Consider the following 19,486-nt stretch of genomic DNA (forward strand, 5'->3'; position numbering starts at 1 on the left):
AACCCAAGCTTTCCCCTGTTGCCATGCAAATCAGACAGCCACCATCAGGGTATTAGAAAAGCTTAGTACCATCCATGGTGCATTGGGATATGTTGGAATTAGATTATCCTGAAGAGCAGCCTACACTCACCCCATGCTCACATTAGCAAGGTAAAGGTGAAGTCTCTCTGGCTATGAGCCTAAAATGAGAATGACCCAGCTGGTTAATTTTGTTGCTGGACACTTGGACAGAGAGCCGGGACACTGAGGCAATAAACAGGAAGTAGCGTTTATTGGTGCCGGCTTGGGCTGGGGGGATTCTCATTCAAAGGCTGAGCCCCGAGCAGAGTGTTCGGCATCTTATACTTCTTCCTGTTCGTGCTACACAAGGAAAGTGTATTTTGATTGGTTGGCGGGCCGTAAGGGGCGTGACCGACCAAGACCGGTGATCTGTGCGAGGTCACCTGTGACACTGAAAAACCTTCAACCTTTATAGGAAGCAGTTAGCTCCACCTCCGCTGCCACAATTTGATGGGGTTCGACGTCATCCAGGGTGCGACTATTTAGCCTGCTGAAATCCTCAGCAGCCAGCCTCAGTAAGGACAGGACTTCAAACTCCGCTCTGTGTTATCAGGCAATTACCTCCCAAGGTAGGCAGGGGCCTGGGAAGTGGGGAAGGGAGGGAGCAACAGGGCTTCATTCAAGGGATCCCTCTTGACTGCCTTCCAGGGCTACTGTCACTGAGATCAGAGGTGACTGTGCTGGGAAGGAGTTTGAGCCCACATTTACCCTGAGACTTTGGGAGCAATGTCTTGTCCCAACCCAGGTTACTCTCAAGCCGTAAGACTTAAGCTGGGTAGGGGGCAGTGGTCAGGGATCAGGGATGGAATATTAGAGATGAACAGAACCCTGGACATCAGGGAGCCCAGCAAAGTCATGAACTTAAAAAGTCCGTGTGGATTTGAGGGGTGTGTTGAAGTGGCCCACAGACTGCCATAGGACAGAGGGCAGGGCTCAGGGCAACAGAGAGGCGCCCCCATCCATACTGCAGTCCATCACAAATCAGGCCCAGCACTTCTAATTTTCACACTCTTTTTCTGGGGCAGATTGTAGTGACCGTGGGCTGTGTACCAAGTGTTCCCACACTGCCACCAAGATGTCAGCTAAAGCCATAGAGAGCGGGGAAGGAGTTGCCACTGACACCTTCCTGCAGGAGTTTCAGTCGAATGGTGAGTGCCCTCAGGGAGGTGCTGGAGGGGGAGGTGGCCCGGGGCTTGGGGTGCATGGTCCAGGGCAAAGGGGACTGAGTTCTGGCCTGGAGCTACCACTAAGATATTCTGGGCAAATCTCTGCCCTTCTGGGCCTCAGCCTGCCCCTCTGTGAAATGAGGGACCTCCCAGCAGGTGGTGAGGTCTCTCTCTCTCTCTCTGTCTTCAACTTGAATTTATCTCCAAATGTTCCCATCACCTCTCAGCTCAGCTGCCACTGATGTACCCTCCCCATATCAGAGTTCCGGGTGCTTCAGGAAATAGCAGAGGGTACTATGGGGGGACCTCTGGGCCTCATGCCCTCCTTGGGGGCCTAGAGCCTTGGCCTGTGGTCCCACAGCTGCCCACCCTGAGTGTCCTCCTCTCTGCTTCTCTTCCAGAGGAAGATGAACCCTCCCAGTCATCCTCTGCTGATTCTACTCCTGAGGAGCCCCTACAGGGGCTCCCTTCAGAGTCCGATGGAGATGGCTCTGGCTCCACAGGCACGCCCACAGGCACGCCCACAGGCACGCCCACAGGCACACGCAGGAATCGCTTCCGCACAGCAGGTAACTGGTCCCTGGGCTCCAGTCCACCAGCCCTCACCCCACCCTCACTGCTCAGCTCAGCCTTCTCAGTCGTCAGCATTAAGGTACTCGTTCCTGATGGCATCTCTACTCCACCCACTTTGTCAGAATAGGGGGGATGACGTGAACGATGCTGCAGTCAGAGGGGCTGTGCTTCAGGTCCTGGTTCTGCTGCCTACTTGCCAGGTGACCCAGAACCAGTCACGTGACCTCTCTGGGTCTCGATCGGGTTGTTTCTAAGTGCAGGGGTAGGATTATGTTACTCTCTGGGTCTCCCAGCGCTAGATCATATCTGATTAGCTGGTACATAGACCGTTGACCCTGGCTCACTCTCTGCACAAAGGTCAGCCGCTCAGGCCCCTGAGCAGCTGGCAAGCGCAGGCTCAGGCCCAGCCCCTTGCCAGTTACAGTCCACTGCCAGTGCCCTGACCTGCTGGCCCCACCGCACCCAAAGCCTGGGTGAGTTTCGTTTCTTTAGTCCTGCTCCTCCCTTGATACCCAGGGCCTGGTTGCTTATTTCCTCCAAGGGCACATCTTAGCAGAGCAGTCTCACCCGGAAGTGGGTCCAGCCCAGGGACAGGACAGCAAAAGGTGCCCTCTATTATTTATTTATTTATTTTTAGTTGTGATGAATTATGTACAACATAAAATTTGCCAATGCGACATTTTTAAGTCTACAGTTCCATAGTGTTAAGTACATTTGCACTGTCATAAAACCAATCTCCAGAACTTTACCTTGCAAAACCGAACCTCTGTACTCATTAAACAATATCTGCCCACTCCTTCCTCCCCCAGCCCCTGGCAACCACCATTCAACTTTCCGTCTCTACGAATGTGACTACTCTAGGGACTTCACATAAGTGGTGTCAACGTAAGAAATGTCCAAGCCTGTGGAGAATTTTTATGAGTTTGTTTGAGCCAAACTTAGGACTTAAGTCAGGGGGCAGGATCTCAAATGCCCCGGAAAATAAGTTTCACAGCTTCTTTTATCCATTTGAGATTAAGCAGGGGATGGAAGGAAGATGACGTGGAGGTGGGAGGGAGCGAGGCGGGGATCGGAGTACAGGATAGTTAACAAGATCACGTGCTCTCTTGAGGGTCACGGCCCCCTCTAGGGGTGTCACTTCTGGTATTTCAAAGGTGTGTTAACCTAGGTGCCCAAGAACAGTAGACAGGCCCGCTGAAAACCTTTCACTGCAGAAGTTATAGGCCTGAGGCGTGACCACCTACCACCTGCCCAGTTAGGAATTTTAATCAGATCGCCCTGTGAGTTTACTTTCCATAGGACCCCTTTTTTTCATCTATGGTGGGATCATATAGTATTTGCATGATGAGAAGATACTTGAAATAAGCCAGTTTTTTTGTAACTGGCTTATTTCACTTAGCATAATGTCTCCCAGGTTCACCCATGTGTCAGAATTTTCTTCCTTTTTAAGGCTGAATAATATTCCGTTGTATGTAGATACCACATTTTGTTTCTCCATTTATCCATCTATGGATACTTGGATTGCTTCCACATCTTGGTTATTGTGAAAAATGCTGCTATGAACATAAGTTACAGGTATCTCTTTAAGATCCTGCTTTCAGTTTCTTTGGGATTATACGAGAATTGGGATCGCTGGATCATATGGTACTCCATTTTTAATGTTTTGATGTTTTAATTGCTATACTGTTGTCCATAGCTGCTACATCATTTTATATTTCCACCATCAGCATATAAATGTTCTACTTTCTCTACATCTTAGCCAACCCCTGTTATTTCTTTATTTTTTTTATAGTAGCTATAGTAATGGGTATGAAATGATATCTCATCGTGGTGTTAATTTGTATTTCCCTAATGACTGGAGATGTTGAGTATCTTTTCATATTTAGTGGCCATTTATATATCTTCTTGGAGAAATATCTGTTCGAATTCTTTGCCCATTTTTTAAATTGGGTTATTTGGGTATTTTGTTGTTGTAGGAATTTGTTACATATTCTGAATACTAACATCTTATCAGATATATGCTTTAGAAATCTTTTCTTTCATTCCGTAGGTTGCCTTTCCACTCTGTTGATTTTGTCCTGTCTTAGTTAATTAGGGCTGCTCTAATGAAATGCGGTGGACTGGTAGCTTATAAACAACAGCAATTTGGTTCTCATGGTTCTGGAGTGTGGGAGATCTAAGATCAAGACACCAGCAGATTCGTGTCTGGTGTGAGCCTGCCTCCTTGATGGCCATCTTTCCGCTGTAACTTCATGAGGGGAAGGAACGAAGTGGCTCTCTGGAGTCTCTCTTACAATTTCAATCATGAGGGCTCTGTCCTTGTGAACTAATCACCTCCCACCTCCTGCTACCATCACATTGGGCATTAGATTTCAACATATGAATTTGGGGGAACACAAACGTTCAGACCGTTGCATGTTCATGCACAAAGGTGCTCTCTTGGTCCATACTTCTTTCTCTGAAATCCTCAGCGCCTTCTTGCTCACAGGCCTGTGCCTGGCACCGGGGGAAGCAGCAGTGAATGAGGCTTGGCCCTGGACTTTAGAGAGCTCAAAATCCAGCAGAGGAGATGGAGGACAACATTGCCTTGTAGCTTCAAAGAGCAGAATGGAGCCTTTTCAAGGTGGCACCCTTCCCATCTGGAGCGGTACAGGGCCATGCTCCATCCACCTGTGTGTGCTCAGGATTCAGCCTCCCCCTGGAAAGCAGGCGGGGGCTGTTCTCACCTCCGATTCCAGTTCCGGGGCCGCTTTCTCGCTGTGACAGCAGAGGGGGACGCAGTGGGAGGCCGGGGCAGTGCACTCACAGACTTTCTCTTTGTCTCCAGCCACGGTTGCTGCAGCAGTTACTGGAGGAGGTGAGTCTCTCTGGGAAGAGGTTCAAACCCCCGTCTGCCCCTGGCCCTGGGCCTCTGAGTAACCAGCCTTGACCAAGCCCAGGGTTCCTTCGACCCCCAAATGCAGGCACAGGGGACAGAAGTGGAGGACACGGAGTGAGCTTTAGAGCGCAAGAACCAAAGCAAAACCGTTAACAGCACCCCAGGTCCAATCTCAGCTTCCCCCAAGTGCAAACGGGTCAATCTTGGGCGAGCCATTTGATCTGTCCGAGTCTGATTCCCATGGGGCCTAGAAAGCAGGGCCGGTCACATCCTCCTGGTGGCTGTTGGGAATGTATAAGCTGAGCTGGGTCTGGTTCCCTGGAACCGCTTTACAAACCCTCATCCGATGAGCCCAGAAGTTTCTAGCTGTGCTTTAGGGCAGCGTCCTCCCATACGGTGGCCAGAGTGAAAGGAAACAGACATTTCTGTCACATTGGCCACATGTCAATGCTCAGTAGCCACATGTGGCTACGGTATTGGATAGGGCAGATACAGAACTGTTCTGTTGTTGAAGGTGTTCTAGGACTGCGCTGCTCTGACCCCCCCAAAACCTGCTGCAGGCCAACCTTACCCACCCCCTCTTCAAAAGAGCAGCTCCGATGTTCTCTTCTGAGCACCCTGTGCTTAGGGGAGAGACACTATTTTCCCTGCCGAAAGGGGAAGCTTGGAGACCACTGCTTGTTTCAGTTGAATTTATTTTACAAAAGTGCAGCGGAGGCCCGGGGAAGGCAGTGAGCCCTCCAGGTGTCCCAGCAAAACAGGGGCCCGAACAGGTCTGGGATTGTTCTCCTGTCCCCTCACTTGTGTCCATGTCTACAACCTTCCTTTGCGTCGGGTCCCTGTCTCCGCCCTGTGGCTCTCACAAGAACAAAGCAGGCCCCCAGTTCCCCGCCCAGGAAGATGTCAGGGAGAGCTGGGGGAGACCGTCCCATGGGACCAAGCTTAAGCTCCTTTTCCCCGCAGCTTTGGCCGTGGGGTCTGCGCCCCTGTTGCTGAGCGCGGCGGGCTTCACCGGGGCAGGAATTGCGGCCTCTTCCTTAGCGGCCAAGATGATGTCAGTTGCTGCCGTCGCCAACGGGGGCGGAGTTGCGGCCGGCAGCCTGGTGGCCACTCTACAGTCTGCGGGTAAGTGTCCTGGCCAGGAGGAGTGGGGGAGGCGGACCAGAGCCAGGACAGGATTCAGCCCAGAGGCTCAGCCCGAGGGAGGGCCTGTGCTCTCCCTCCAGTTCCGTGGTCCTCAGTGTCCCTGGTCCTTTGTCTCTCTCCCACTGTCTCCTCTTCTGGTTGGGGGTGGGGATGGCAGGACCAGGGTGCAGCCCAGAAGGTGTGCATTCTCAGTCAGCCTTACAAAACCTGGGCAGGTCCCCTCACCCATCGGGCCCCAGCCTCATCCTGTGGAAGGCGAGGTGGCCTGTCATTTCTTGGAGGGTCTGCCCTGTGACTGGTGGGTTCATCCAGAGTTCATGTCTCCCCTCTGGGCAGCCCCCGCCCAAAGCAGAGATCCTGGGGCGTTAGGAAGTAGAGGGAGCAGGAGTAGGATGTCCGGGCCTCTGGCCTCCTGAGCGTCCCTGGGGTCTCTGACCCCCACACTCTTGCCAGGAGCTGCTGGGGCTGCCTGTCCCCTTGTGCTCTCACCCTCTCTTCTCCTCCAGGGGCAGCTGGACTCTCCATGTCATCCAACATCCTCCTGGGCTTGGCTGGGTCATCTCTCGGTGGCTGGTTTGGGTATTCAAAGGCGTCATCCTCTTCCCCTCCTCCAGATGGACCCAAGGCTGAAGCAAAGGACCCCAATGTTGGAGGTGACCCTCCAAGGCCCAAATGAGAAGCCCCTTGCTTCCCAAAATTGTTCAGAGAAGGATGAGAAATAAAGATGAGATGCTGTGACCTTTCCCAAGTGTCCACATGATGTCCTCATGGACAGGGCAGGGTGCAGGGCTCCATAGGAATGAGCGCCGGGTAACCTCCGTGACGAAGCCAGGTCTGTTTGCAGTCCTGCGAGTCGCTTGGGACACTGAGAAGGTCATGTCTCCCCTTTGAGCCTCAGTTTGCTGTTCTTCAGATGGGGACTTGGACCAAGTGTCTTCACAGATCTCAGCCAGAGCCAGTGTGATAGGATGGCTTGACTCTGGGGGTCACCGTTTGAGCCATTGACCTTCAGCTACCAAGCCCTTTATCCTCAGGCATTATTGACCCCTCCCCTCCCTACCCAAGTTTCAGGGTCTGGCTGTATCATGATTCTAGAAGTTCAGCAACTCTGTGTCTGCCTGTCCTGGTGGCCCTTGGGGTTCTCTAGGCAAGTGGAGAAGCTGTATCTCTCCAGGGAACTCTGTCCCCATTGGTCCTCAGCCCCAGGAGGGATTGACCAGAGCCTGCAAGGATCGACAGCCTCTCCTTCCTGTCCGTGTAAGACATGGCCAAACCTGTAGAGAATTTTTATATTTATTTGAGTCACACTGATGCATGCCAAGGGGCAAGATCTCAGATGCTCCAGAGAATAACAGTTTCTCAGTTTCCTCTGTGCATTTGGAGTTGAAGAGGGAACATGAGGAAGATTACAGGGAAGTGGGAGAAAACAAGGGCAAGGCAGGGATTGGGTCACAGCAGGGGTCCCCGACCCCCAGGCCACTGACTGCTGCCCGTCTGTGGCCTGTAGGAACCAGGCGGCACAGCAGGAGAGTGGCCGGCGAAGAAGGAGCGAAGCTTCATCTGTATCTGCAGCCGCTCCCCAGGGCTAGAGTCGCCGCCTCCGCTCCACCTCAGGTCATCGAGCATTAGATTTTATAGGAGCACCGGTCCCTGGTGCCAGAAAGGTTGGGAACCGCTGGATTACAGGACAATCGATGCGATCCTATGCTCTCTTGAGGGTGGTTACTCCAAAGGCGTGTAGCCCTAGATGCACAGACACAGTGGACAGGGCTGGCTTAAGGCAAAGGTAGACCTTTTACTAAGAAGTTATAGGCCTGGAGTCTGACCGCCCACCACCCGCGCAGTTAGGAATTTATGATCAGATGACCCTGTGAGGTTACCCTCCGTAGGACCCCTTTATTTCGTCCACACTTTTCCTAGTGGGGCTCCTGAGAGGCGGGCCAATGCAGATCACTCACTTCCAGAGGCCCACTATGTGCCCAGCCCTTAATCAGGCGCCAGGTGTTTTGTGTACACTGCCCTGACATCCGCCACCTGCCTGCCATGCAGATAAACCGATGGCCAGCTTCTGGCGGGCCATTTCCACTTTAGGCTTTGATTCTCAGACCTCAAACCATTGGTCCCAGCACCTCAGCACACTCTGGCCTTCACACCCATTCTTCCTTCAGTGGCCCTGCCACACCGGGCTCTCTCTCTCCCTTGGGTGCTGCCTCAGCTCACTCCTACAGCTCCCAGCTGGTCTCAAGGGCTCTATCCTGGGCCCCGTGGCTGCAGTCAATTAGAGGGGTCCTTCTCTACCCAGGGTGTGCAGTGTTGGGGGGCCAGGCAAGCACGCAGCTAACCGTGTTAAGGGACACGAGGTCGATTACAGGAATGACCACGTTCTCCACCCCGCCCTGCACCCCTGTCCTTTCGATGTGTCTGTGCAACCCCAGACAACCGAGTTGGGGGTTCGTGCTGCCCGCACTGCTCAGGAGTCAGGAGATTTAGAATAAGCGTTTATTATCAGAGCACTGGTAAACTGAGAAGGCAGCAGGTAAACATTTTTCAAAAACTGCCTTATTTTCTCAGTCCAGCTTAGGGTATTTAAGGGAAAATCTGGGCATTATTCCAGGGGCTATGTGGTGGTTCCGAGGGTCTGCCACGCCTCACAGAGCCATCCCTCCGGCAACACGGTCCTCTGGTGGCGTCGGCAACCCAGGAACAAAGATGGGAGTAGTCTGGAAAGAATACTAGACCAGAAGGATTGTGATCAGTCAGCATAAAGGTATTAATCGTTAGTTTCAGGGCAATTTTCTATGGCAGGGAATGTTCCAAGCCGCTGGGAACAATCTACTGTTAAGCTGGCAAGGAAAAGTGAAGCCATGGATGCTGTGAGGCTTCTACCACGGGAGTCCCGACCTAGCCCTCTTCATGTGGACACACCCTCTAACCAAGAGGCAGGGTTTGTTTGTTCTCCCTCTGAGTCTGGGCCTGCCTGCTGGAGGACAATAAACACATGCTGGCCAAATGGAGTTTGCCTATTATTCCAGATAAGGCCCCAGACACGTGAATGAGCCCAGCTGAGATCCAAGAAGCCAGCTCACAGCTGTCTGTGGATCTACGAGGGAGCCCAGCTGAGACCAGAAGAACCATCTGCCTAAATCGCTGACCCACTGAATCAAGAGATAAATAAATACTTTTTAAGTCACTACATTTTGTGGTTGGTTGTTACTCACCACTGCTAATTGATAACACAACACGATGTATGCGATATGTTGAGAGGATCAAGCTATGTGGCATGAGAGACAGAGAAGGTAGAGATTAATTCTAAATTGTAGCTATCTCGGAAGGCTTCCTGGAGGAGATGCTGTTTTATTTAAGATTATATAGTTATAAGTAATAGAGACTTGACTATAATTGGCTTGGAATCAAGGGACTTTATTGGCTTACAGAACTGAAAATTACAAAGGTAAGTGGGCTTCAGGCAAAGTTTGATTCAGCAGCTCAACACTAATTAATATCAAGGACCTGTTTTTTTCTATCCCTCCTCTGCTTTCTATCACCTTGATCCTGTGGCTGCCAACTCTCATGGTTAAAAAAAAGGCTATTAGCAGGTGCTGTGAGGATACCTGCTTCTTTATTCATGTGTCTTCCCCCGCAAAAAGAGCATTTTCCATGAACCTTCTACTAAAGAGCAAGGAAACTTCTTTCCCGAGTACCTCTGCTAAATGTTTCCATTAGTATCTTAAATGCAGTCATCTATTCATCCCTACACCGATTACTTTGGTCTAAGACACGAGATGTGATGATGGCTTTCGGCCATGCCGGGCTCACCTTCGGAGGCTGGGAGGAGAGCCCAAGGCCTGGACCAGCCCAGGAGCAGGGGAAGGGCTCCAGTGCCTGAAAAAGAAGTGGTTCCTGTTTCAAGGAGGACAGGCATGGACAAAGAGTGACAGCATGAAGGTGGTCCTCGGATGGAGGACCGAGGCTCCAGCGCTCTAGTGGGAAAACAAAGCAGTCCCTTGGCCAGGTGGGCTGTGCCTTTCTCTGGCTTATTTATTTATTTTTATTTTTATTTTTTCCTCTGGCTTTTTAAAATCTTCCTACATCAGGGATGAGGGAAGAGGCTGCGGGGTCTGAAGGCACACCGTTGGTAGGTTTTTGTCTTTTTATTTTTTAATTTTGCGAAACGGGATTGTATTATTTTCTAATGAAAACCAACATTTTATTGCATTTAGGTTTACCTAACGTAGTGGATGTTGATAACTGGGGAGAATTTACCTATGTGGGGGAAGGGAGGACAGGGAGAATCTCTGCTGTGAACCAAATTTTGTCGTGAACCTTCAACTGCTCTAAAGAATAAAGCTCATTTAAAAAAAAATACCTAAGAAATATTCAAATATGTTCCTCTCTTAAAAATCTGAGTTACTATGGATAAGGCTAAAGTCTCCTTGGATCTGATAGCCATTTTCCCCCATTATCACAGTCCTTCACTCACATTCCCAGAAGCTCTGCTACAATTTGATAGGTATATTTTCATGTCCCTTTAAAATGATTTCTATCGATGGATGATAAGTAGATAGGTAGATAAATAATAGAGACAGAGATAGAGATATGTAGATATCGCCATAGAAAACATTTTATGTAGCGCTGTTTTATCCTTTTTTATTGATATAGTTTTGTTTTAGCTCATACATATTGTTCTGCAGCTGGCCTTTTTCTATCCTATTAATCTTTTTCATTATTTTTAATTATTGCTTAGTATTCCACAGTAATAACACACCACATTTTGCTTAGCCTTCCCCCTATTTTACTAATACTTATGTAGCCGTATGTTACAAACAGGTTTCCTATTTGGGAGAAATCTCAACTTAAACTTCAAAGCTGAGAACAGTGGGGGACAAGAACCCCACTTTCAATGAGAGCTGCTGCTCTTGGCCCTGCGGGGTTTCCTGTAAGAGAGCAGAACAATCCTGTGACTTCCAGCCCCTAGGATCCATATCCAGCCTGAGTAAGGGAGGGCTTGAGACTCACCGGAAAAGATACCGTAAAAGGAATTCATTCAACAGATATTTGTTGAGTGTCCACTCCAGCTCTGAGTGCTGTGACACTTGGGTTAATAAGACAGAAGTTTCCATCCTCATGGAGTTTTTACAGAGGGGCTGGAGGGTGCTTTGACTTTCCTCGGTTCCTCTCTTGGAGCCCCAGGGGGCAGGGGGCGTGACATCTTTGAGACCTGTGTCTGTTGCCTGCTTGGCGGAGTCCATTTCGGGCCGTGGGTCCACAGTGAGCAAGTGGAGAGGGGCTTTTGGAGCTGGGTGGCCTGAGGAAGTTGCATGGAAGCTTGGAAAAGCAATGGGGCTTGAGCTGTCTCGAAAGGAGGCAGCCAAGACGGGTGCGGGCATAGGTGTGGAGACCCCGTAAGAAAGAGGCAGGCAATGGATGCAGCGGGGCTGGGGAGTGTCAGGGACAGAGAAACGGTCCAGAGAACTCAGGTAGATAGCGGTGAAGTGGGAGTCAGCAAAGCACCCTCTGCATGACTTATTAGCTTGTCTATAAAATTAGGATAAAAGTACCTCGTGTGGTTGTTGTGAGGATTAAAGTACTTAATGTACTCAACCCCAGAGTAAGTGTCTAGACCACATCGTTGGTGCTGCTGCAATCTGTGTTTGGCGCCCTCTGGTGGGGAAGATTCAAACTGCTAACTCTTTCTTTGCGGGCTATGGTGGTCTCCCTTCCGCAAGGTTCACCCGACTGCAGCGTCCTTGACGAGGGGAGCCTCCCCTGGCTGGACACCTCCAATTCTGTCCTGGCTGCTGCTCTCCAACATCCCACGCTTCCTGGATTCCCTCAATCCTGGTGGCCAGTTCCTCCGGCTCCAATGGCCTGGTGCCACATCTGGCCAACAGGAAACACAGGCACAAGCTCTGCGGGGCAGTGGACCCCAGGAGCGGTCTCCTCACCCTCCTGCCCCAGGTGCGTCTGCAAGCCACAGTCTCCTCCCTTTAGACTTGATAGGCCCGACTCAGACATCTGCCTCGCTTCCCTCAGATTCCAAGAGTTCATGTCAAGCTTTCCAAGGGGTCCCACTGAGGTCCAGTGGGCAGAACCCCTCCCTTCCTCTCCCCATAGGGCTTGGAGGAAAGCATGGCCCACCAGCTCTCTCTCATTCTCTCGTTCTCCCTCACTCTTTCCTTCCTTTCCAATCTCAACTCCCTAATTAATTCTTCTACTTCTTTTAAAACTAGTTTTACAGTTTCTTAGCATCCGCTCTCAGCAAAGGTTAGGAAGTGAAGGTTCTTGGCACATTATTCTACTGCTTCCCGTCTTCGAACCACAGCAGAAATACCAATGAACCTTCCACGAATGCCAGGGAGGTTCTGCACTTAGCCATTCATCTATGGTTCGAATCTAAAACCGTGAATGGGACTAACCAACCGTAAATTCTGGAGTGTGGGAAGGGAGGCTGAGGAAGAGGACGAGGAGGAATTCTCAGGTTGTGTGAACTGTACCTGTAACGTGTGAGTTCTTGAGCTGAGTGATGGGCATCTAAGTGTTGTATTATTTTATCTATAGCTTTTTGGATGCCTGAAAATATTATTATACACAGTGCATATTTTAAGAGCCCCCGTCAGGTGAGCATGAGGAGAGCAAGTATACATGTCTCTTTCATCAGTCTGCTGTAATGGCAGCAAAGAAACGGAATGGCGCTCGGTGAGAACTTGGGGTCGGAAAGGGGGCTTATGAGGGCAGCTGTTGTTTCTGGTTTGGGGTGGTTCTGTCACACCCTAAGGGTGCTCCCATTACGTGTCAGTTGGATTACTGTCATGGCTTCCGTGGCATCCACTTTGTAAAGTCCAAAAAGTCCTCAATTCTTTATGCTCCGATACAGTGCCCAGATCAGTGTCCGGCGTGGTGGGCCTTCTCTATAGATCTTTTGAATATCTGAACATCTGGCTGTTGCAAGGATTAATGTTATTTTGAAATCCACCTTCTTGTCTCCATTAGAAATTAATATTTATCCTGTGCTGGCTGGAAAATTACTGCTTGACCATCGCCTATGAGAACATTGGCTGTCACCCATGGGAACATAACATAACATTCTAACAATAAGCTTTCTGCTTCTTACCCCCACTTGCACAACCGACCTGTGGGTTGACAGGTCGTAAATAGAAGAAAAATAGACTTTTGTGTTCAGACAGAATGAGGAATGGGGTTTAGGGCTTAAAAACTCTGTACCTCTACACTTCGGGGCTGCTTAATTTGGGGTCTGCGTACCCCTGGCAGACCCAGCTGGCTGAATAAAGAGTGTGTTTCCTATAACTCACTGGTTTCTGGTGGTCTGTGTGTCTATCAGGGGCTGGCGGCTACAACAATCCTTTTATTATGTAACCGTGATCAGATGTGTTATTATGCAGAGAGCACATGCTCGTCTCTGAATTAAATGACAAAGCATCTTGCATTAACCGACACCAGTAGATACAGTGGTCAAATTCCATTTCTGTGATAACTCGATTTTCCATTTGGCTGGGAAAGGAGGGCGGTATGGCTGTAGTTTCAGTTTCAGTTTCCTGTAAAAACGAAACCCATCGCATTCGCTGGCTGAGTCCCTCAGGAAAAATGTTGTTCAAAGCATCCAGAGCCACGCCTCCGGGAAGCTCTGAACTCCAGCCACCTGGGTCTGGTTCATATTCCAGAAAATCCTCTTCTCTGAGTAAGACGGGCAGAGTGGCCCCAACCTCAGGTAGGCTGTGGGTGCAGGGAATGGAGGGAGACCCTGTGGATCCACTTGCAGAACTTTCTTTTGTTTCTCAGTAGGGGGGCTGCCATCGGATAAGGGTGGGGGACGGTCTTGGGAGGGAAGAGACTCAGTGCTTCTCCGTCCTTGGGCTCTGGGATTCCAGAGACAGTGAGCCTTGTCCATGCCTGGGTTGGGGTGGGATAGGCAGGGCAATAGAACTGTTAAGTACGGGAGGAACCAGCTCAGAGCTTCCAGCCAAGCTTTGGAAGCAGCTGGTCTGGGTTGGGTGGCGCTTTGACATACAAAGCCTTGTGACCCTGGGTGAATCACTCACCCACTCTGTGCCAGACAGTGTTTCCTCATTTATAAAACGAGGAGAGCATCTCATCTTTCTCACTGTGTTAGCGAGCAGGTTGCCTGAGAGCAGGAGCCCAAAGCGACCCAACCACAGTGCACGCCTGATTTCCTATTTGGTTCTCATTTCCTAATTCTGGTCCTTTTGAACTTGCTCCATGGAGATTTAGGGATTTCAGAACTATCTAAGGAATGGGCACCGGCGTTTTCTGGGGGAGGGAGAAATAAAATCCATCCCTCCCCCCACCTCTCCGGCTTGCTGTCACGAGTCTTTTCTAACCCCAAAACCCACACCTGGGCCCTTTCCAGACACGCTGCCCCCACGAGCTCAGAGCAGCCTCCTTATCCCCACTGGAGCCCCTGGTGGTTTTCAAGGTGGTGGGTAAACCCCAATTCTGGTGTCTGCACCCCCATCAAAGCGCCACCTATCGTGCAGATTCGGCTCCGCCCAGTTCCTGTTATTCTGTGCACCATGCAAGGCATCGCGACCTCTTTCCTCGCCAAGATGATATCGTCAGTGAGCCTTGCCAATTCCGGCGGGGTGGCCTCTAGCAGTATCCTGGCAGGACTGCCATCAGTGGGTGAGTGTTCCTGGGAGGGCCGAAGAGGCCGCTGGGGAGCGAGGGCACCAGGTTGTGTTCAGAGACTCACGCTGGGGGACAGGGTGGCGAACCTCCAGCCTCTCTGCCCTGCACTGCCCTCTTCCTGGGCATCTGCCCTGGCTCTCGCTCTGTGAAGGCCCAGAGGGAGGCAGGACCCCGCGGTGAGTGGTGGGTGGGGTGCTCAAGGAGTCTCGGCCCCCTCCCTGCTGGGCCCGAGTCCCCTCCAGCAGATCGAGGGGACCCAAGGCTGGTCACATTCACTGATTCCCATTTCCCTGGACTCGTCACTGGAATTCACCTTCTTTAGCTTTTTACCTACATGTCCGACCAGCCTTTCGTAGCAGTTTGTAACGTTGCCTCTCAGATCCAGAGGGTTGATTTGAACAAAATTCTTCGGTTTGGGCCCATTTTCTTTGTTAGTCCACGTGAGCCCCTCTCTGGTTCTATTTATTTGTTCTCGCCGTTTATCTCCCCTTTCGCCCCCACTGCCCCTCCCTTAGCCAGCCTTTCTAGAGATGTTTAATGTGTGTCTGTTTTTCATGTTCTTGCGACGTAGGTGGTTTTTTGGTTTGCATGTGTTTTAATTTACATACAGAATAACGTGTTGTATATCTCATTCTATTGCTTTTTATCTGCCTGAAAAACTATATTTTTGAGATCTGTCGATGTCGCTAAGTGAGCATCCAATCCTGGCTTCTCCCTGCAGCAAAGCGATTGTGGGCATGTCCACCGCCATCGACCCTTCTCCCTGGGTGGACGTCCAGGGGTCCCTCAACCTTCACCAGCACCAACAGCATAGAACGGAATGAGGTGAAGGGAGCAGTGCCTCTCACTACTACCCAACTCCTGACCTCTGACCCCTGGGTTCTCCCTCAGGGCTCCCCCTGCCATCCGAAGCTGTCCTGGCCTCAACTGTATCTACTCTGGGATCTTTGCTGGGGACACTGGAAGTCTTCTCCCCACTGAGTCTCCCTGCTGAGGCCCTGTCAGCTTCCCCACTCGGAGGTAACTGGCCCCGGGTAACAGACACCCCTCCTTAGGCCCCCACTCAGTGTACAAAAGTGTGACAAGAAAGTCAGGGCCCGAGCCGCAGCCAGGGGTCCTTCCTGCTTGTCAGAGGTATGGCAGCCTCCTCAGCCGATGATAAGCAAGTCCGGATTCGAAAAGAGTGAGAACAGCTAGGTTTCCTCAAACGCTGCGGTATCCTAGTCACTAGGTTGACACTTGACATTTATCAATTGGTTTAATTCTCATAACAACCCCAGGTGAGATATAATTGTCCCTTATTTACAAACGAGGAAACCGCAAGAGCCCTGGGCCGGGAGGAGCAGGGGGCTGCTGGGAGCAGGAGTAGAAAGGGAACGCAGCGCCCAGGCTCTGGGGAGGCCTCAGCACAGGGCATGTCCATGGACGACCCCTGGGGGGGCCCAGCAGACAGGCTGCTAGACAAACAGCACCTGCTTTCCGTGAGCTTTCTGATGTCGGGGCCTCCGTGTGCCAAGTGGCTGGCCGGCCTGGCATCACCTCGCCTGCCAAACAGTAACGTTAAGTGGTACCTTCTAACCGGGCTCTTGATGCTTGAGTCTCTCTGGCTCATACCCCACCCAGGTGGGGCCTCTGGACATTCAGGGTTTGGTTTCCACATCCCTCTTATTTTACTTTCTCCAGCGTCACCTAGAGGCTCTCTCCCTGGGGAGTCGCCTGAGCTCACTCCTGCACATCTTGCTATCTTTGGAACTCCTGGCCCCAAAGATTGCAGTCTTGGCCCTTATGGCTGCAGCAGACTAGGACCTCTGCCTGCTCCCCAGGGACCCACTGTGCTGGAGAGCCAGGCCCACGCACACCTAAATGTGATCCAGTGCTGTGAGTGGCTCCAGCCACAGGGAGCAAGGATTAAGTTCTGATCGGGAGGATCTGGGGTGGCTTCCTGGAGGAGGGGGCACCAGGTCAGGCCCTGAAGAATCATTAGCATTCAGCTCATTAAGGCATTGCTCTCAAGTAGCATTCAAGCATTCACCAGTGCTTGCCAGGTAGCACAAATGAAGCACATTTTTCTACGTGAAGATTTCTGGCTGTGTGGACTATGGGAGAAAGTCATATAACCCTACACTAAGCAAACATTGACTCTGTTTTAAGTGAACTTGGCTTAACATCTTGGCTCAGAGAGCATGACCCCCAGCCCTTTCGCCTCTCCCTGCCCCAGTCAAAACACTGTACCCTAAGTTGCTTCGCCAACGATCCTGCACCCACTGAGAGGATGCTGCAGTGGGTGGCCTTCCTCCCACATCTGTAAGGCTTTGTTTGTTTTGGTTTTGGTTTTGGATTTTACAGAATCTGGCTTGGAACACAGAGAAAAAGAAAAAGATAACTTCTGATGCCCCCACAATCCTCCAACTAACTCATCAGCACACAGATTAAGCAAAACAAAACAAAAACCTGTACCTGATAACTGAATTTTCGGGAACAAAGATCTCATACCCCACCCCCAGATAACTCTGGGCCAAGGCATGCACGCCCACTGAGGACAGGTCATTTGCCTCTGCGATCAGACACCCCAGCAATGCTCGCCAAGCTCAGGGCTGTGGGGTCCATCTTCTCAGGAAATCCCACTTCTCCGAGTGAAGCCGGGGTAGGGGGTGTACAGGGGGTGTCAGGCCAGGGTCATTCCTTCCTGTGTTTCCCACCTTGGGGCAGCGCCCCCTCCACCCCATGGGTGGGCCGAAGGCTCAGGGAGTGGAGGGGAGGCCAACGTGGATCTACTCACAGAATGTTCTTTTGGTTTCCAGCCAAGGCTGCTGCAGTTGTGATCGGAGGAGGTGAGTCTCTTTATGGAAGGGATTGAAGTCCCCGTCTGTCCCCAGGCCCTGGGACTTGGGCAGCAGCCGGCCTTGGCGTGCCCGGGTTTGCCCCAGGCCTCACGTAGTTGGTAGAAAAGCGGGTAGAATGATGGAGATGAGTAGGAAACAAGGAACTGGAAACAGGAAACAGAGTTTGAAACAAGGGGTGCCGTGGAAACCCCGCAGGTGCAGAGGCAGCCCTGGCAGGGGCCCAGTCTTCTCTTTGTAGAATGTTGGCTGTGTGACCTTGGACGTGTCTTTGGATTCTTGTGAGCTCCCATGTCCACCCCTGAAAAATGGGCCAGTATTGCCCACGCAGGGTTATCATGAGGGTTACGTAGAATGAGACATGCACAGAGTTGGGACATAGGAGGGGCATTAAAGAGATGCCATCGGCTCAGTGACCCTGGCGTCTCATTGCTGTGGTGACACCATGGAGACCCAGGGTTGGGATTTAAGCAGAGTCCTGTTCCCTGTGACCCCACAGCCCTTCCCTCTGCTTTCCCCACTTAGTTGTGCCCCCCTTATCTTGTGACTGCCAGCCGTGCCTATAGTCTCATCCAAGCTCAGAGTTCACCCCCTTCGCCACCCACCGTGAGGTCCCCCAGCTTGACCGACTGTGTGTGTGTACATGGGGGGAGGTCCATTCCCCTGAGCCATCCCCTTAACCCAGCTCTTGTCTCCTGACAGCTGTGGCTGTGGGGGCTGTGCCCGTGGTGCTGGGCGCTATAGGCTTCACCGGGGCAGGAATCACGGCTTCATCCTTAGCGGCCAAGATGATGTCAGCCTCCGCCATCGCCAATGGGGGTGGAGTTGCCGCCGGCAGCCTGGTGGCTACTCTGCAGTCCGTGGGTAGGTGTCCCCTGGCACGGCTCACTGTGCCAGGCCAGGAGGACAAGAGCCTCAGAGGATCCAGCCCAGATCTTAGCCCCAGTGACCATCCTGGGGGTTTGGGAAACAGAGGGTACTGTGGGGGTGGGGGGAGGTCTGGGCCTCAGGGTCTCCTGAGAGGCTCTGGAGTCTCTGACTCACTATTCTGTCCCATAGAGCTGCCCCTGCCTGCCCATCGCTCTCTGCTCACCTTCTGCTTCTCCCCCAGGAGCGGCTGGACTCTCTCTGACGTCCAAACTCATTGTGGGCTCTGCTGGGTCTGCCCTTATGGGCTATATGGTATAGAGCTGTGTGTCACTTCAGCTGCAGAGCAGAGGACCAGGCGAGGCCCTCCCACGAGCTTGATGCAGTGGAGACCAGTCCTGGGGCGATCATGTGCCTAGCACTGCACCCCCACACAAAGATAAGGAATAAAAATGAGTTGTTGCAACCCTCCTGTATCTCTTCCTTTTGTCTCACAGTCTGATTGGAGAAACGCTCGCTTCTCTTTCCCAAACATGTGGTCACAGAGTCACATGGTATTGGGGTGCAGTGAGTGGAAGGAGCCTACATGGGAAGGCAGGAAGCTGTTCCTAAGTGGCCTGGCTCAGCCTTTGAAAGCACAGGCTCCACCATGTCACTGCCTCAGCCCTGGCCGTCCCCTTACCCCCCAGAAGAAAACATGTAACAGCAGCGTCTTAGTCCATTTGGGGTGCAGTAACAAAAATCACAAAGACTGGGTGGCTTATAAACAACAGAAATTTATTTCTCCCAGTTCTGGAGGCTGGGAAGTCCAAGGTCAAGGCACCGGCAAATTAGGTGTCTGGCGAGAGCCTGCTTCCTGGACAGCCATCGTATTGCCGTGTCCTCACAGGGCAGAAGGGGTGAGAGAGCTCTCTGGGGTCTCTTTATAAGGGCATTAATCCCTGTCATGAATGCTCCACCCTCATGATCTAAGCACCTCCCAAAGGTGTCACCTCTGAACACCATCGGCTTGGGGGGGTTAGGATTTAAACATATGAATTTGGGGGTGGGGTGGGGGTGGGGGACACGAACACTCACACCTTAGCCGGCATGTTGGGAAAGGGGAGCTTAGACTTCATCCTGAGGGTTCCAGAGAGACACTGAAGGCTTTTCAACATGACAGGGACGCGGTCACAGGTCTTCCAGCCCTGCACACCCTGCCCTAGGCGCTGTCAGCAGCCTGCCAGGAGCCGTGTTCGGCAAGAATGAAACTTGTGAGTCTAGTGGACATTTCAAAAAAGTTAAACAACTTC

At 51.6% G+C, this 19,486-nt stretch overlaps 2 protein-coding genes across 3 annotated transcripts; both read left to right on the top strand.

The window, feature by feature from the left end:
• Positions 1–473: 473 nt before the first annotated feature.
• Positions 474–6,566, top strand: LOC120619644 (interferon alpha-inducible protein 27-like protein 2). Of its 2 annotated transcripts, none has more exons than XM_039884101.1 (6): positions 474–629; positions 1,086–1,208; positions 1,628–1,795; positions 4,627–4,659; positions 5,644–5,802; positions 6,330–6,566. In XM_039884101.1, exons 2-6 carry the CDS (start codon positions 1,136–1,138, stop codon positions 6,497–6,499), a joined length of 603 nt encoding a protein of 200 aa, XP_039740035.1. In that variant the 5' UTR covers positions 474–629; positions 1,086–1,135; the 3' UTR covers positions 6,500–6,566. The 2 variants fall into 2 exon arrangements, with proteins under 2 accessions (XP_039740035.1, XP_039740034.1); XM_039884100.1 differs by having other exon boundaries at positions 4,627–4,656; positions 5,641–5,802.
• Positions 6,567–13,391: 6,825 nt separating this feature from the next.
• Positions 13,392–18,662, top strand: LOC120619645 (interferon alpha-inducible protein 27-like protein 2B). The gene is made up of 6 exons (XM_039884102.1): positions 13,392–13,549; positions 14,337–14,481; positions 15,379–15,507; positions 17,289–17,318; positions 18,030–18,191; positions 18,439–18,662. The coding sequence occupies exons 2-6, from the start codon at positions 14,373–14,375 to the stop codon at positions 18,513–18,515; spliced, it is 507 nt and encodes a 168-aa protein (XP_039740036.1). The 5' UTR covers positions 13,392–13,549; positions 14,337–14,372; the 3' UTR covers positions 18,516–18,662.
• The last annotated feature ends 824 nt before the right edge of the window (positions 18,663–19,486 follow it).

This window comes from Pteropus medius, unplaced genomic scaffold (genome assembly GCF_902729225.1).
Source record: "Pteropus medius unplaced genomic scaffold, Ma_sr-lr_union100, whole genome shotgun sequence".
In the NCBI taxonomy this organism is placed as follows: Eukaryota; Metazoa; Chordata; class Mammalia; order Chiroptera; family Pteropodidae; genus Pteropus; species Pteropus medius.

What these genes read in the sequence shown, in the direction of transcription:
- LOC120619645 (XM_039884102.1), top strand. Translation starts at nt 14,373, where the DNA reads ATGCAAGGCATCGCGACCTCTTTCCTCGCCAAGATGATATCGTCAGTG. An exon ending in TGCAGTTGTGATCGGAGGAG is followed by an intron (nt 17,319 to 18,029) that starts GTGAGTCTCTTT and finishes GTCTCCTGACAG; the next exon opens with CTGTGGCTGTGGGGGCTGTG. An exon ending in GGCTACTCTGCAGTCCGTGG is followed by an intron (nt 18,192 to 18,438) that starts GTAGGTGTCCCC and finishes CTTCTCCCCCAG; the next exon opens with GAGCGGCTGGACTCTCTCTG.
- LOC120619644 (XM_039884101.1), top strand. Translation starts at nt 1,136, where the DNA reads ATGTCAGCTAAAGCCATAGAGAGCGGGGAAGGAGTTGCCACTGACACC. An exon ending in GAATCGCTTCCGCACAGCAG is followed by an intron (nt 1,796 to 4,626) that starts GTAACTGGTCCC and finishes CTTTGTCTCCAG; the next exon opens with CCACGGTTGCTGCAGCAGTT. An exon ending in GGCCACTCTACAGTCTGCGG is followed by an intron (nt 5,803 to 6,329) that starts GTAAGTGTCCTG and finishes CTTCTCCTCCAG; the next exon opens with GGGCAGCTGGACTCTCCATG.